At 36.7% G+C, this 15010-nt stretch overlaps 1 protein-coding gene across 1 annotated transcript in view; it reads right to left on the bottom strand.

Moving 5' to 3' along the window:
* Positions 1–12699: 12699 nt before the first annotated feature.
* LOC103679178 (transmembrane protease serine 11G) overlaps positions 12700–15010 on the bottom strand; it is a 49534-nt gene continuing 47223 nt past the window's right edge. Inside the window, exon 10 of the mRNA XM_008708695.2 lies at positions 12700–14246. Coding sequence (XP_008706917.1) covers positions 14085–14246 — 162 coding nt within the window. The 3' untranslated portion in view covers positions 12700–14084. The remainder of the gene's footprint in view (positions 14247–15010) is intronic.

The following is a 15010-nucleotide window of genomic DNA, read 5'->3' as shown; positions in this document are numbered from 1 at the left end:
TTTACTTTTAGAATATTTATGGTGGGTACTTTTGAGACCGGTAGCATTTCAGATTTTAGGATCATCTTGGAGTGGCCCCACAGGAAAGAGTGCAGATTGGAAAGGTATTAGGAAATACCCAAAATATTTTTAATGCAGTATTAATCAACAAAAAATGTGTTCCACTGTGGCCCAGAGTGACAACAAAATGGAGATGCTGTTTTACAAGTACAATATTAATGGGGGAATAAGGGATTGAGTAACAAAATAGAAACTTATTACAAAATGTTGTACTTTACTAGAAAAGAGAGCACCAAATGTTATGTGGTGGTACGTGTGCGTGTATATTTGTGTATGTTTGGTTAAGTCCTATCATGGTTTTGGCACGAGATGCAGTTCCACCTATTAAAGTTGGTAAATATGTATCAGATTAGAGGTTAAAGTCCAGGCTGCGATGCTATGCATGTGTGAAAAATAAATTGTATTCAAATGCCTAGATCAGAGCCTTGTATACCATAATTATGTCCTAACTAACTACTTCTAAGAATTGATCAGTTATAATATTTCTTATTCCTCCTTTGTCCTTTTGTTTGTCCGTCTGTGTATCCATTCAATAATCTACCTGTTTGTCCATCTATCCACCTATTTTTCTTTTTTTCTTTTTCACAAACTTTTATTGAGCCTCTATTTTGTTTTAAGGCATCGTGCAAGGCTTAGAAAGGCATGGATGAATTAAGACATGGATTCTACCCTCGTGAAGCTCATGGTATGACCTATAATGCTTTTGTCTCAATCTGTGCCACATGACTGAACACAATGAAACATTTTTCTAAACTTCTTTTCTATAAATATTTAAAATAGCACAAATAATAAATTTCCATTAAGGTAACAAAAATGAACATTAAAAATAGTGAAGTAATAGAAAAAAAATGTATATTGGTCTCTGGCCCCAGTTCCTGGCACAGAGCTCCTACCCTTCTAATTTCCTAGGTGATAAGAGTACTAGGAGCATCTTTTGTTCTAATATTTGGTCTTTAACCTCAGTTTCTGACAGAGAGCCCTTACATCCCTTGGAATTTCCTGGTTGATAGCAGTGTCTTTTGTTCCAATGGGGTAACTCTGGGTGGGCTCCCAGAAAGCTTCAGGGTGGGTACTAGTCACCAGAAAGACCAAGCTGTGGTTACAAACTTGGAACTTTCAGCTTCATTCCCCCCACCCACCACCTGCCACAATCCTCTGGGAAGGGGAGAGGGGCTGAAGATTGAGCTCATAATTGATCATGCCTATGTGATGATGCCTCCATAAAAATCCCGATAGTATGGGGTTTGGAGAGCTTCTGGGTTAGTATAATATGTGCTGGGAGGGTGGTGCACCCCAGTTCTACAAGGAAAAAAATCTCTTGCACTGGGGACTCTTTGGGACCTCATCATATGTATCTCTTCATTTAGCTGTTTATACATATCCTTTAATATCATTTGGAATAAACTGGTACTCTAATAGGTAATCTGTTTTCTTGAGTTCTGTGAGCCACCCTAGCATATTAATCAAGCCAGAGGAGGGGATTGTGGGAAGCTCCAATTTATAGCCAGTTGTCAGGAACTCAGGTGATAACGACCTGGACTTGTGATTTCTGTCTGAAGTGGGGCCCGGGACGGTCTTATGGGACTGAGCCCTTAACCTGTGGGGTATGTTCTAACTCCAGTTAATGCCAGAATTGAATTGTAGTACACCCAGCTGGTGTTGGAGAATTGCTTGGAGGAAAACCCCACCTAGCTGGTATCAGAAGTGTTGTGAGTGCGATGGTGGCGTAGGAAAGGAATTTAGTAGTTTGGTAATGGACAACACAGGGAATTTTTCTTTGACAAAGATTTTTTAAAATTCCTTTAAGTTTTCACCTGCCTGGACAAATCCTCTCCAAGCATCCTTGTATTATGGATATGCTCTACCTTTTAAGGTTAGAAGACTTTGGTTTTAGTCCCTGCTTGTAATTCTTAGACATGTATCTTGAGAAGTTTATGAAACCTCTCTGAATTTCAGTTTTTCTGCTTGTAAAGTGGTGATAGTAAATACTACCCAGAGATGTGAGGCAATAAAGTGAGTAAATGAAGTACTCTAGCACACATCAAATTCCCACTCTGGGTCAGGAGTTCTCATGGGAGTTATCTGATATGATAGTAGTCACAGCTTTGTGGAGTGGGCCTTACCACCTTATCACCAGCTCAGTCATGAGGAAATTAAGGATCAGGAGGCAAAGCAACACAGGTAATAGAGCTAAGGGAAGGGAAGGCCTGACCAGTTTGACTTCAAGGCTATCTGACCCATTTGTAACCAGACCATGGTGATAATGAATGTGAAAGCCCTCAGTAGACTACTATTCAAACGTTGCTTACTTTTATATCCCCAGTGGGTCAATCTGTTGTCATTGCCCAAGATGTTTCACAGGCCCAACTGTGAATGTATTGGGGTAGAATGGTGTGGATAGCTTGAATTTAAAGTCAGTAACCATGATCCGGGGCACTTCTTTTTCTTTAAAATAGAGTAATAGCCGTTACCCTATTAGTGCTAACTCATATGAGCATTGTAAATAATAAATGAGATAATGTATGGAAAATGATTCACATTTTGTAAATAGATAATAAATGACAGATGTTATCATAATAATTAAAAATAAGCTACCACCCAGTAAGGATTCATATGCTTATCTGATCATAAACTCCTAACATCTGGGTTTCCAAGTACTTTATGTACATATCTGCCAGCCTGCCTACTTTATGTACAAGTATATTATTCTCTATATGCCACACAATTGGAAAGGAGGGAAAGCAGAACAAAGAAGATGTTATAAATAGCCTTTCACTCTCAATAATATGAATATGTATTTCAATTTATTGACTATAGATAAAGCCCTATGGAGTGAATCTTTTTTAGCCCTATGAATCTTTTACTCAGTTTTTACATTAAGAACAACAAGTTATTTTCTCTTGAGAATTATCAAAAAGAAGGAAAAGCAGGACATCCTAATAGTTAAGCTCAGAATCTGGCTCCAGACTGCCACAAATCCCTACTCTTTCACTCCTGAGCTGTGATGTAGGGCCAGTTACCTTTTTATCTATATAGTGGAGATAATTGTGGCACCTAATCATAGGATTGTTGTGAGAATTAAATAAGCTAATATGTAGCCCATATATGGCACTATGAGTTTGTTGAAAACGAACCAAGTGGTAAAATTTAGTTGATAATTTATACAAAGTTTAGTGATCAGTAAGTAACATGGAGGTATTACTTTGTTATTTTGGTTTTAACCCTGAAGATCGAGTTTTTTTGAATATATTAGAGAATGAACTTGGCAAATTAACAAGTTGATTGAAAAGAGTATTCAAATTGAAATTAAAATTTATGCCCAGGAATATCTTTTTCTCTAAAGGATGATAATGAAGAGGAGGAACCTAATTTTTGCATTTATTAATAAGCAATTCTGGAAATAATGAGCTGTTGGAAGAGAATGATGCCAGACTTCTGGGAACAGGGCAGTAATCTCAGATAAAGTCATTTGGTATTTTATCTTTTGTAGAGAAATAATTGAGATTTTAAGTGAATGAATCCGTCAATTAATTAGTTTATAGGAAAGAATAAGGGCGTGGATACTGCTAAAGGCAAATGCAGCTGGGTATTCACAGCAGATCTGAACACTAAGGACTGTCTCTGACACGTAGAGATGGTTCTGAAACCCATGGAGAAGAGATCCAAGGTTCAACGTAGCAGAAACAGTGAGGATATGAATCAAATATATTTTGAGAAGTCTCCACACATTGTATTTCTTGTTAGTAGAAAAAAATGGTGAGCATGGCTGTAAAATATATTGTAGAAATACTGTAGGTAAAACACAGGGTGTCATAGTAATCATTAAGCACTTGCTTTTTTCCAATCTTTAAGCCTTCCTATTAGTGTGACCTGCTATCTCCTGCGAATCCTCCAAATCCTGGATGAGTGTTCTGTGAAGTTACCTTAAAGAAACCACACCTTCAGTGTCTCCCACTGTCCCCTTTCTGTACCAAGTGTCATGGATACCCTGAACAATAGCACTGAACCCCAATATTACTCCTAACATGGTTTCCCTTAAATGGAAAACATTTCTTTTTTTTAAAAAAGATTTTATTTATCAGAAAGAGAGAGAGAGAGAGAAAGAGAGAGAGAGAACAAGCAAGGGGGAGCATCAGGAAGAGAGAGAAACAGGCTCCTTGATGAGCAAGGAGCCCAATGAGGGACTCAATCCCAGGACCCTGAGATCATGACCTGAGCTGAAGGTGGACGCTTAACTGACTGAGACACCCATGTGTCCCAAACTGAAAACATTTCTATAAACATACAAATATTCGTTAGAAAAGAGGACTTTTGATGTCTATAATCATGAGACTGGATATTTTTAAAAGAATAATTTGGGGAATGTGCAATATGAAAGCTTGGAACTACTGCTTTACAATATGATTTCTGTAAACATGAATTATGCATTTTTTAATTCAATGACTTTTAACATTCATTTTTAATACTCATTTTGTCTAGCAAAATATTATGCTAGACACCTACATTTGTGTACTCATTCATTTGTTCAACAAATATTTATGGAGTGCTGATTATGTGTGAAGCCTTGTAGATCCTGCCTAAGAACTTCCAAAACCTTTTTACAATTACTTTGTGCTCACTAGAGGACTAATACAATGTGTATTTTATTAGTGGGGAAGGAAGCCCAGTGAAATTCACACTAACTTAGTGGTTGAACTAGTGTTAAATTCTCATCTCTGAAATTCCCCAGGTAAAATCCTTGCCAGCTAGAGAGGCTGAAAAAGTCTGGGAAGTCTGGACCTCGGCGTTGTGGGTGGCCGCTCTTGGACTGTGTCATCATACAGCTCTATAGATTTGAAGAAGCCCTTAATTTCTGTTTCCCTCAGATTCCTCATTTTAAAATGGGAGTTAATGATACTTATTCTGCTCTCTCAAGGGTGTCTTGACTATTAAATAAAATGACATATGTAAAAATGTTTTGAAAGTGGCATAAATCTAAGCAATGGGGAAGTATTATTGTCATCATGGATGTTTAAAATCACTATTTTAACTGCATATTAAGTTATCCCAAAGAATCTTATTTTTTCCTCTCCTTTGCATGTACCAAACACCCTTTTGGAAAAAAAGATCTTGAACTAATTGAGTTTTTTTCTTTAATATTTAATAGGGACAATTTAGGAAGCAGACAGGCTTTCCCCAATCTGGATCTCCTGTTTCCCTTCTTCCCACAGGAGTCCTGAGATTTCTATGAGGAAGGCAGGTGTCCTGCAGCTCTGGACCTCTCAATCCACATTAGTTCCCAGGACTGACTATAAGGTATAAAGAAAAGCAGCAAAAGAGAAATGCTATAGAAGTTAAGTTCAGTCAGTTGCTTAAAGGAGGCTTTCCTTAAAACAATTGAATACCTTCCTCAATCTCCCAAAACTAGAATCAATCAGAGCATAAGGTAATACAGTTTTTCATTAACTTCTAAAATCCCAGCTGCTGAACTTGGCAACATGAAATAATGCTAAGAATGATTTTTAATACAAAAATATTGATTTCAACTACAGAGATTAATTAATGCAGCTGCTATAATAATTCCAGAAATCTCACAAGATCCATCAGATTGACTCCATTGAGGACACTTCACAGGCAATGCTCCGACATACTGAGAATCTAGCCACTGACAGACAGTAGAGCAAGCAAGCCATTTGCTAAAGAAAACTGAACTTACCGATACATCATCTGCAGGAGGAAGAATATGATCGTGAAGGTCTGAACCCCCTGAGTTTGACTTTCTAATCAACTGCATGCCATCTCTAGATGTATTAGAGGTCTACGGCCGAAAGAAATTAAAACAAATTACAAATAGTTGAAATGAAACTAGTTAGACAAGTCTGAACAGAGAAGCCTCAACCCATAGAATGGCTTGAAGAAAACAGCCCAGAGATAGCATAGTCCTGACAAGAAAGCAACATAGTTTTTTGGTATTGACTAACTTTGTTAAAGGAAAAGAAACTGGTTGTGAGGATTTGAATGAGAAATACTTTAGGAATGCACTAGGATTAAGAGTTTAAAGAAGATTATTGGTAGATATACAAATACCTTAAAGAAACCTTCACATAAAAGCTCTTAATAAAAACAATCAGGTATCCTTAAAACCTAGAGTCATAGTATGATTCAAGAAATAGGGGGTGCCTGGGTGGCTTAGTCGTTAAGCGTCTGCCTTCGGCTCAGGGCGATCCTGGCGTTCTGGGATCGAGCCCCGCATCAGGCTTCTCCGCTGGGAGCCTGCTTCTTCCTCTCCCACTCCCCCTGCTTGTGTTCCCTCTCTTGCTGGCTGTTTCTCTCCCTGTCAAGAGGATGGATAGAATCTTAAAAAATATATATATAGTTTTTAATTGTTTGTTCAACAACAGTTATCTCCATGTATCACAGAGGTATAGTGAATTTATTAATAGATGTAATTATTTTTCTTTTAAAAAATATCTACTTCTGAGAGTACATACAAATAAATTCATATCAAACCAGATTTTTCTCCCCAAATCACTTAATGTAATAAATACACATGCTACAATTTATACTTATGTAATAGAAATTACAAATATATTTTCTTTCAATATGTGTATATATAGAGAGAAAGCAAGAGAAAGACATTTATCAGAATGAAGAAAATAAAACAGAAGATTGAGAAACAAATAATATTTTCAATAAATTTTTAATCAGATGTGAATTCCTGCTCTTTGTAAATACTGAAACATTAGAGATGAAGCTGAAACTCTGACCACTTCCTGATATGGCTCCTTTCCTTCTCCTCAGAAGCAACTAATGTTATTAAGGCCTGTATTTTTTTTTAATTTTATTTATTTGTCAGAGAGAGAGAGCACAAGCAGGGGAAGCAGCAGGTAGAGGGAGAAGCAGGTTCCCCGCTGAGCAAGGAGATCAACGTGGGGCTTGATCCCAGGACCCTGGGATCATGACCTGAGCTGAAGGCAGATGCTTAACCAGCTGAGCCACCCAGGTGTCCCAAAGGTCCATCTTCTTATAAAACATACTAAGCAGTTACACACACACAGACACACACACATATACCTATAGAAAAACATGAATATTGATTAAACAGTATCATATTATATACATCCTTGTGCAATTTTTCTTCCCTTAATATTTTGAAGCTCTTTCTATGTTGAGAGACATAGATTTACCTTATTTTTTTTAACAGCTGCACGCAGTATGAGCCTTGATTATAATCTTACAACCAAATGATACCCATTTAAAGGGAAACACTAGTTTATTTTTATTTATTTATTTAAGTAGGCTCCATGCCCAGTATGGAGCCCAATGCAGGGCTTGAATTCAGGACGCTGACATCAAGACCTGAGCTGAGATCAAGAGTCAGAGTTTTAACCAACTGAGCCACCCAGGCACCCAAGGGAAACACTAATTTAAATGAAGATTTTCAGCGGTCATTGCTTCTAACACTTAGGAAAATTACAAAATAATCTTAGTACTGTAGAATGCTTTAAGTGCATAGACTTTAGAAGCAGAGGTGGGGTTCGAATCTTAGCAGTTTTCAAGTCTATAAAATAGAAATAATACTAGTGACCACCTTGTGAGGTTTTTTGAAGTGTAAACGTGTCAATATAGGTGAAATGCTTAGAGTAGTGCCTTGTGCAATGGAAGCACTACAGAAATATTAATGCAGGGCTTGAACTCGCAACCCTGAGTTCAAGACCTGAGCTGAGATGAAGAGTCAGACACTCAACCGGCTGAGCCACCCAGGCGCCCCCTGAAATATTAACTTTTAATAATAGGACCTTAGTTTAGTTGCATATATTTTCTAACTATTTAATAGAGAAACACTTAGTGAAGCTCATTCTATTAAACTGTACAAGGAGCACGCATAGTTACATTCTTCCCTTCCATCTTTTCCCTCCTTTTTCTCTACGCTGTGCTCCATGGACTAGTGAACAGTGGCACAGACACTTATGAATGGAATTCTGACTCCTTGATAGTTACGTGAACTTGCACAGACTACTTAACCCTTTTAAGCATCAATTTCCTCCTATATGAAATGAGCTGATACCATTTATGTGCAGGACTTTCATCAGAATTAAATGACACCGTGTATGTAAAACTGTCCAGCACACTGTCTAATAATAAATGGCAGCCTCTATTATGGGTGGCAGAAGGCCTGGGAAAGAAAGCCCAGACTTTGGAAGGAGATACACCTGCCTCACAATCCTGGCTCCCCTAACATAGCTGCTGCTTGGCCTTTCTGTATCTTCACTTCCTCATCTGTACACAGAATTAATGATAGCTTTCTAGACTATTGTAGGAATTACATGAAAGAGTACATGTAAAATGTTCCCTAAACTGTGTGATATATACATATAAGACCTGAATAGTGAACGGTGTTAAGATAAAATGGTGGCCTGCTATCAATGTCAGCATGGCAGAACCTGGTAAACAGTTTGCTCAGAACTCCTCTTTTGGCCCTGATGTCATCTGGCTCCTTAGCTTTCCTGGTCTTTGTTTATGGCAAGGTAGAAAAATAACGGCTGGATGTGAAGATACATTCCAGAACTCGTAGTGGGAGTTTAATAAGCTGTAGGCTAACAAACATGAAACACACAGCTTGAAACAAAAGTGGAACCAGAATTCTGTCTCACTAACTATAATTTTGAGGAAGTTATTTAACTTTCTGAACTTAATTTTCCTTCTCTGAGAATGGTAATGTATGTGTAAATTAAATGAGATTACCTCAAAGGCATTAGCTGAGTAAAAGAATCCAGACTCAAAAGGAGACATGGTATGTGATTCCATTAATACGCTGTTCTAGAAAATGCCCAGCTTTATAAGGACAAAAATCAGAGTTTTCAGAATCTGATGGTGACAGGGAAGCATTCACTACAAGGGAGTTTTAGAGATGATGAAAATGTTTTATATTTATGGTGGTGGTTCTAAGGCTGTATATATTTGTCAAAATTTATAGAACTATTCACTAAAAAGGATGGATTTTACTGAATATAAATTATGCTTCAATACAAATATATAATTAAAATAGAAAAACCATTTAGTGAGACTATAATAATTGCAAATAAACAGTACTTGTCAAGGACTAGACATTATCATCAATGCTTAATACTTCACAACAGCCCTTTGGGGTACAAATTAAACCCATTTTACAGAAATAGAAACTGAAGCTCACGGATGTTAAATTAATTTGCCTAATCTCACATTTGAATGTGGTGGTAATGATGGCATTTTCCCCCTCAGGTGTCTCTGATTCTAAAAGGCCCCAATCTTTATCAATTAGATCTACTGTATGAATGGCTCTTGATACAAAGCTGGCCCTTAAAAATAGATCTCAGTAATTCACTATATCAAAAAGTGTATATAGTTGTTCATGCCCAAACCTATACTTTTAAAGTTGGAATTTGTCACAAAATATTCTAAGTATTAAAAAAAGTTTGTCAATTTAACTTAAATTGGCATGCTACTGCTCTGCTATTGTCTCCTATCATATGATAAACAATCTTAATAGCGCGTAAGGATTACATCATGAGGCAATAGCAATATGCCTGCCTTGAGTGAATATTTCTCTTCAACTGATTTTTTGTCCTCTTTCTGCCAGTGGGAAATTACAAAACCAATGCCACTTTTTCTAGAGACCCCTCCCCTTAGAAGGTTTTGCCCTGATATTCTCAAAATTGGTAGTCTGGGTTGCTGTGATTAGTTTCTGGTATGAAAGGCAGCCCCAGTGGCTCAGTTGGTTAAACATCTGCTTTCTGCTCAGGTCGTGATCTCAGGGTCCTGGAATTGAGCAGCTAAACCAGGCTCCCTGCTCAGCAGGGAGTCTGCTTCTCCCTCCCCTCCCCCCCTTCTCCTCATCTCCCCGCTCATGATATCTCTCTTTCTCAAATAAATAAATAAGATCTTTTTTAAAAAAAGAAAGGCTGGTGAATGTATTATTAAGACAATATAGGATAGGCAGGGTGCTGGGGACCCCAAGAGTATGACTTAAAAAGTGTTTCTTGCAACTATTCTCTCATTCCACTCTGGGCGTCAGCCACTCACCCTCCCTACATAATTCAGTTCAAGAGAGTCCAGTCTCCTCACCTCTTATTTTTATTATTATTTCCTGGCCTAGAACCCATGTTTGCCTCTTTCTTCTAAAATTTATCTGATTTGGTTGATTTGGAGGAAGTAAGTATCCTGTCTTAGTTTACTGTTACGGCAGAGAAAAAAGCCCAGATACTAGCTAGCTATAGATATATATTTCTTTTTTGAGGAAATGAATATATGTGTGTGTGTGTGTATATATATATATATAGTGCATATACATTTATACATATATGGTATGTGTGCACATAAAATGATGCCATTTTTGAAAAAAAAGTGGGTAAGCCCTTTATAAGTGTTCTTTATATTTGTAAACAGAACAATAGGATATACAAAATTTTAAACTTTAATTACCTCAGGAGAAAACTGGGGCGAGATGGCCAGATTTTTCTGTGTACTACTCTAAGTTGGAAAATAGCTTTCTAACTTTAGAGCTTGAAATGCAATTACAATAAGGTATATTTAAAGAATTATGTAGACCAGGAGATGGCAGCATAGTAACGCATTTGGTCTCTGTTTCTTAGTGCCTTTTTTAGAGTGTTTTTAATGAACATCGATTTGGATCATAGTGATCTGTTGTTTCTACATTTCTTCTACAATGAAACAATACTAACAGGTTGTGTAATCCAGTCCCTGTTTTAGTTGGGTTGGCTTCTTGCTTAAAATATTATTTGATTGTTTTTTCGTGGGGTCCATAAATAAAATTTTATTGGAACATAGCCATGCTTATTCACTTATAAATTGTCTGTTGCTGTTTTTGCACTATAATAGCAGAGCTGGGTAGTGGTGACAGAAACTGTATGTCTCACAGAGTCAAAAATATTTAGTATCTGGCCCTTCACAGAATAAGTTTGCTGAACCCTGTATAATGAATTGTTATTTTGTAGAACTAAAATTTCTTTTTAGAAGCTCTATGAATATATAGTTGATCTTATAATTTCAAGATGTGTTACTGCATATCCTTATCCTTATGATCTTGGTTTAAGATTTGAGGAAAGTAGGATGGGGCTTCAATAAATGTCTGAAGCATAACTTTTAATCTTTGTGACTAAGTCATTCCGATGCTTCTCTATTATTTGCCACTCTTTTGTTTGGCTGCCATTAATATATTTTTCTGGGTGATAAGAAATTCTCTGTTGATTTAAAAAGCAACAGAATACTATTTTTGAATCTTTAATATACCATTATTTGAGGATGTTCTGGGATCTTTGTCTAAGGAAGGTTGAAAACCCATTTGTGACCACTTCAATCTACCTGTGGGTCTCTGGTGGGCCTGATACAGTTTATACAGAGAACCCTCTCTACTAGTGGGCCAATGACACTGGAGGAAGGAGAGTCTAGAAGTCATCATGCTATGCATGGCCAACCATATTCCCCAAAGGCTTTGCTATTTTCAACAGCCATTATCAAAAATACTTTTACCTCTTTATGTGATCTTGAGAACAGGACTTGGTTTTATGCACAATTGCATACCCAATGTTTAGAATACCCAATGTCCAACACATAGAGGTTCCAGAAATGTTTGTTAGATGAATAAGTAAGTGATTTATGTAAGTAGTTGCATACAATGCTCTAGACCGGTGATATCCATAGAACTTTGCTGATGATGGAAATGATGTGTATCTATGCTGCTCAATATGGTAGCCATTAGCCTCATGTGGCTATCTTTTATTAGAAATGTTATTAACATGGGTGAGGAAATGAATTTTAATTGTATTTAATTTTAATTACTTTAAATCTAAATCCCAAGTCCCATTGGCTAGTGGCTACCATATCAGATGGTGCGGCTTTTAGTGGATGGTGATGCTATGCGACTTCTTATCTCCACTCTGAGGTGTTAGTGGATGATGGACTGAGCCATTCTGCCTCAGCTGAATATGTGTATCTCTTTTCCAGCAGTATCTATTTATGCATTCTGAGAATATTAAATAGAATATACATGGTATGATTATGCAGGATATTTGACAAATCTCTAGAGAGAGATTTACATTGATTTCTTTATATCTATATAGATCAATTGAGATCTACCTATAGATAGATATCTATCTCAATAGATCTATATAAACAGCCTCCTTCACCCAAACAGGTTCAGTTTCCAAACGATCTTAATTTGGCTAGGATTGTTTAGATATAAGTGTGATCATCATAGATGAGTTTTTTAGCATTCTCAACACATTAGCATTATAAAAAAAGGGAGAAGAAAGGTATTCTCAGACCCATGTGAGGAAATTGTGGTTGTAAGATTTTTAACAGTGACTTTTTTCCTCTGACTGTTGATCCCGAGGCAGTGGTTCTCAGCTGGGTGACTTTGTCCCCGAGAGGACATTTGGCAATATCTGGATGCATTTGGGGTTGTTACAACTTGGTGGGGATTACTACTGGCACATAGTGTGTAGAGGAAAGGAATATAGCTAAACTTTCTATAGTTCATGGGATAGCTGCCATCTTCCCCCACAACAAAGAATTATCTCTGGCTAATGTCAGCAGGGCAAAAGTTGACAAAGTATATGCAGTATAGTGATGAGTCAAAAAAATGAGTTTGAGTTTATTTTATAAATATATTTTATTGTATACAATATAATATTATGTATGTGGGACAAGAGAGACTCTCAGCTGATATAAAACTCAGAAGAAAATCTTAGCACAGCAGTTATTTCATTAGCCAAATTAATCACAATGGGGGATGGGGGGATCAAAGGTTTAGAAGCACAGAAAAGGCTTGAGTTTTGCTCCAAACTAGTCCATAGTCATATATAGTGTCACAAAATATACATTTAAATACATATGAAAATGACTATTTTATCATAAAAGTTAAATCTCTCCAAAGATGCTTTCTAAATTATTCGAATATTCTCTAAAAATATCATGCTTCAGAGAATGCTAGCCATTTTTTTAACAGGAAATTTAAATATTAGACAATAAGGTCTTTTTCAAAATCTTGTATCAAATTATTTATGAATGTCTAATTTTATATTGGCTTCTCATTTATTTATGAATATCTAATTTATATTGGTTTCTTACTCTGTGGGACCCTTACTTGTTCTGAAGTTGACTGAAAATAAAACTATTTAGAAAATAAAATGCATTAAGATCTAATAAAACAGAAGTGGAAAGTAAATTTACATCAGATTTGAAACTTCTCTCATTTTTAGAGAAGGAAAGTAGCTCCTTCTCATAGATTTCTTTTCTTTCCTCATTTCCATCTAACAAAAAGGCCCAGAAATTTTGTCTTTTGTTCACCTAAATATCAAAAAAGCATTTTTGGGTAGTGTAGAACAGAAACCCGTGCTCGGCAATGTTTCCAGTTTTGCTGTCTGGTCCCCAGATTTATTCATTGTTCCAAAGTAAATATTAGGTAGTTGTTTAAAGAGTTTAAAACCTGTACTTTCTGGTGTAAATGTAAATGTCAATATATTTCAAGTTTCAGAGACAGGTACATGTGCATCTGAGGACAAAGGGGAAAGGACTCATCGTAGTGCCATCTCATAAGTCCTGATTTCACATCTAGCGCCTCTCCATCATTTGTGTTAGCATTGGTCCAAACGAATTACCTTGATTTGTCTAGTACCTTGAGCCTACAGATTCTTAATGAGGATTATTTAGTGAAGAAGATAAAAACTGTGGAGTCAGGGAAGGGCAGCATGCCCTGTCAGGGAAAAATATAGAGAATGCTTAGCCAGTTGGTACTTGTCTGATCAAATGGGGTCTTAGCAGCAATGGCAGATCTTTGTGAAGTTGACAGTATCTTGTATGCTCCTGGTTAGCAAAACACTTCAGATGATGGAAAAGAAGTCTGCTTTCCTCATGTTTAACAGGAATGTTGTCAGATCACGCTTATTTGCATCTTGAACGTGATGACAATGGACCATGGCAACTCATACTAAACACCATTTGCTAGAGACCACATTTATATTTCGCATGTAGAGGTGATTGTTGCATTAGATGTTGGTTTTAGATTTAATCCAGTCCCGATAACGAGTCACTTTGGTGTAAATTCCAGGCTTGTTTTTTTTCCCACAGTCTATTCCCCAGCTTACTATTCCAACAAGATACCAGATGTTTCTATCACGTGCTATAACCAGAGGTCCTCCAGAATCACCCTGAAGAAGAAGAAATGTATATTGTCAATAAAATAAATGAAGGGGAGTCAAAAATGCAACTTAATGAACATGTGAATGCCTACTAAAGTAATATTTTAAATCAAGGTATGTAAAATGAATTCTATTTTTACTTACCATTAGCATTAATGTAACAGTAGAGTTTATTACTTATTTTCTCTGTTTTTACCTTACTGCTTCTGCCTATTTGTGTTAATGCCTTCATTTGGAAGGCAGTGTGAGTAAAGCTAAGGTTTCAGTTTTACTTTGTGTAGTTTTTAGTTTTTCTCTATCTAAATAGGAAGCACAAACTGAACCTAGGTCCAGGCATACAATTTTTACATGAGTGATGACCTCAAGGCTCAAGTGTATGTCACCTCCATGAAGCCTGTCCTGTTAACTAGATATAATCACTTGCTTTGAATTTGAATTGCACCTTGCTCCATTCACACCAGTTGATAGGAAACTGTTCTGGATTTTATATTGTTGTGTAGTAATAGGTTTAAGAGGAGAAATATAATGCAAAGGACACTCCAGGCAAATGTACATTATTCATTGCAGACAGGCTTTTGTTTCCAAATCAAGAGTTAATCCCTAGCCCTCATGAACTGGTTTGAAGTGTGTGAATCTTGAGGCCTTCCCTAATATCTTTAACCTAAGTTGTAGACAAATGATTTTTAAAATCTTTTTAGCAATGACCCTATTCTTTCAAATGAAGCGCTATATGGAAGCCCCTTATAGACTTATTTTATAAGGAAAATGATCCC

This window comes from Ursus maritimus, unplaced genomic scaffold, assembly GCF_017311325.1.
Source record: "Ursus maritimus isolate PB19 unplaced genomic scaffold, ASM1731132v1 scaffold_8, whole genome shotgun sequence".
NCBI classification, from domain to species: Eukaryota; Metazoa; Chordata; class Mammalia; order Carnivora; family Ursidae; genus Ursus; species Ursus maritimus.
This window is presented reverse-complemented; position numbering and strand designations above follow the sequence as displayed.